Source organism: Micromesistius poutassou (assembly GCF_964030765.1).
Source record: "Micromesistius poutassou genome assembly, contig: SCAFFOLD_6005, whole genome shotgun sequence".
NCBI lineage: Eukaryota > Metazoa > Chordata > Actinopteri > Gadiformes > Gadidae > Micromesistius > Micromesistius poutassou.
Genome location: NW_028180448.1, coordinates 353 through 2,500, shown reverse-complemented (window position 1 = coordinate 2,500; position 2,148 = coordinate 353). Strand labels below are relative to the sequence as shown.

Below are 2,148 nucleotides of genomic sequence, written 5' to 3'. Positions count from 1 at the left end.
GTGTGTGTGTGTGTGTGTGTGTGTGTGTGTGTGTGTGTGTGTGTGTGGTTGGTATAAAAGCACCTTATTAAGCAGGAGAACGACATCATGTGTGATGTCATATTTGCTGATCAGCTTTTCGTCGTGAGTGACAGCAAAGCTAACATCTGGCAGGTCCACCGCGGCCGCATAGAAGACATCAGCGTAGTCACTGGCTATGTCCTTCACACACACACACACGCACACACACGCACACACACACACACGCACACGCACACACAGTATTAGTGGGGGGCCATTTCATTTAATTAGGGTCAGTAATGTCCCAAACAACGCAAGATTATAATGGGAAACTAATTACAAACAATTGCACACCTTGAAGAATCCGACCACAAGCAATTCCTCAGAGTCCTTTGATTGGCTGAAATCCGCGAGCAGGTCGGCCGCCGACCCCGCCCTCCTCTTCAGCCAGGTCAAAATGGAGGCGGCGTTCTTCGGCACTAATCAGACACGACAAAAGAGAGAGCGAGAGAGAGAGAGCATCAGATAAAGGTTCACCTTCAACCCCCCCTGGAGCCAGAAGGCCCATCCTACCTTCAGGTTAATAAATAATAATACAAATGACCGAGTTATGTCAACTGCTTACGCTGGGCTCAAGCTATAAAACATACACACAGCCCACTGTTGATTCAGTGTATCCTGTGTGTCATTGAAAGATCTGTATCTGGCGTAGTGCTGGTATATAGAATGTGTGTGTGTGTGTGTGCGTGCGTGTGTATATGTGTGTACCAGGGCAGACCACGGGCGCGCGCTTGTCCCCGTCGAGGTAGAGTCGTATGGGCGGCGGGCCGCTGGCGTCCAGCTGCTTGACCAGGTCCTTCTCCTTGGACACGTCCACCGTTGCCATGGCCACCCCTGACCCCCGGAGCTCCGCCGCCGCCTCTCGGAAGGCGGCGGTGACTCGCTGCGCGTCGCCGGACAGAGGGGCGTCTTGGATGGAGACACGCGCGCACGCACACACACACACACGTGCGCACGCACATACGCACACACACACAATAACACACATGCACCCACACAGAAAGAAATATACACGCACTCACACACACACATACGCGCACACACACAATAACACACATGCACCCACACAGAAAGAAATATACACGCACTCACACACACACACACACACAATGATTTAATGAATGAATCAAATCTGCCATGTCGTCATCCTACAGGGTTTATTGGTCAGCGCAAACATGGACCCAAACCCCAAATCTCCCCACATTGCATCAGCGTGCATGGGCCAACATGACAAAAGGGTGTATAGTTTACGTGTGTGTGTGTGTGTGTGTGTGCGGGCGTGTGTGTGTGTGCGGGTGCGATGACGAGTCGTTACTCACAGAAGTGCACCAGTAGCTGGCTGGATCTCTTCAGTGCCTTGTCGAAGTTGGCCTTGGTCAGCTGTAGGACCCCGTCGACCTGTGGCAGGGGCTTCTCCACCTGCGAGGCCCCCGCCGCGGGGAGGAGGACCCCCGGACAGCAGCAGGCCGCCGTCACCAGGAATAGCACCGCAGACCTCATGTTGTCTTCGCCTTCGGGCTCCTGGGGGGAATACACACTCTGAACCCAAACCTGATGTGAGAGTGTGCTGACGAAAGGGGGAGGGGGAGGGTGGTGGGTGTAGGTGTAGAAAAGAAAGGCTGATAAGTGATGGTGTGTGTGTGTGTGTGTGTGTGTGTGTGTGTGTGTGTCTGTGTTGAGCAAGTAGCTTACACTAAAGGCTACTCCACTATCTACAGTCGTACCGACTCTAGTAGTCTGTAGCTGATTAACTTTCCTATCGGAGCGCTGCTGTACCCCGGCTGCTGCCGCCTGCTTTAAAATCAGTGCTATCACTCGTATCTCCACGCCCTCTGTCTTGTACCGTGCTGCTCGGCAAGGTCAAACCGCCCCCCCCCCCCCCCCCACACACACACACACACAAAGAGAGACACATATAGAGATATACAAATACCCATACAGACACACACACACACACAACCATACTGTATACGATGCATGCCTTTAAAGTACAATTGCCTAAATGAAGAATAAATACAAACACAGGCTCAATTGTCAGATTCTTTTTTATTTCCCTATCAACATGATAGAATATATGAACATCACATC

General features: G+C 51.8%; 1 protein-coding gene across 1 annotated transcript in view; it reads right to left on the bottom strand.

Moving 5' to 3' along the window:
- Window positions 1-1,686, bottom strand: part of LOC311370790 (protein disulfide-isomerase-like) — a 6,847-nt gene extending 5,161 nt beyond the window's left edge. Inside the window, exons 1-4 of the mRNA XM_084489098.1 lie at window positions 1,380-1,686; window positions 769-969; window positions 355-479; window positions 64-201 (exon numbers count right to left, since the gene is read on the bottom strand). Coding sequence (XP_084345224.1) covers window positions 64-201; window positions 355-479; window positions 769-969; window positions 1,380-1,560 — 645 coding nt within the window. The 5' untranslated portion in view covers window positions 1,561-1,686. The remainder of the gene's footprint in view (window positions 1-63; window positions 202-354; window positions 480-768; window positions 970-1,379) is intronic.
- Between the last annotated feature and the right edge of the window lie 462 nt (window positions 1,687-2,148).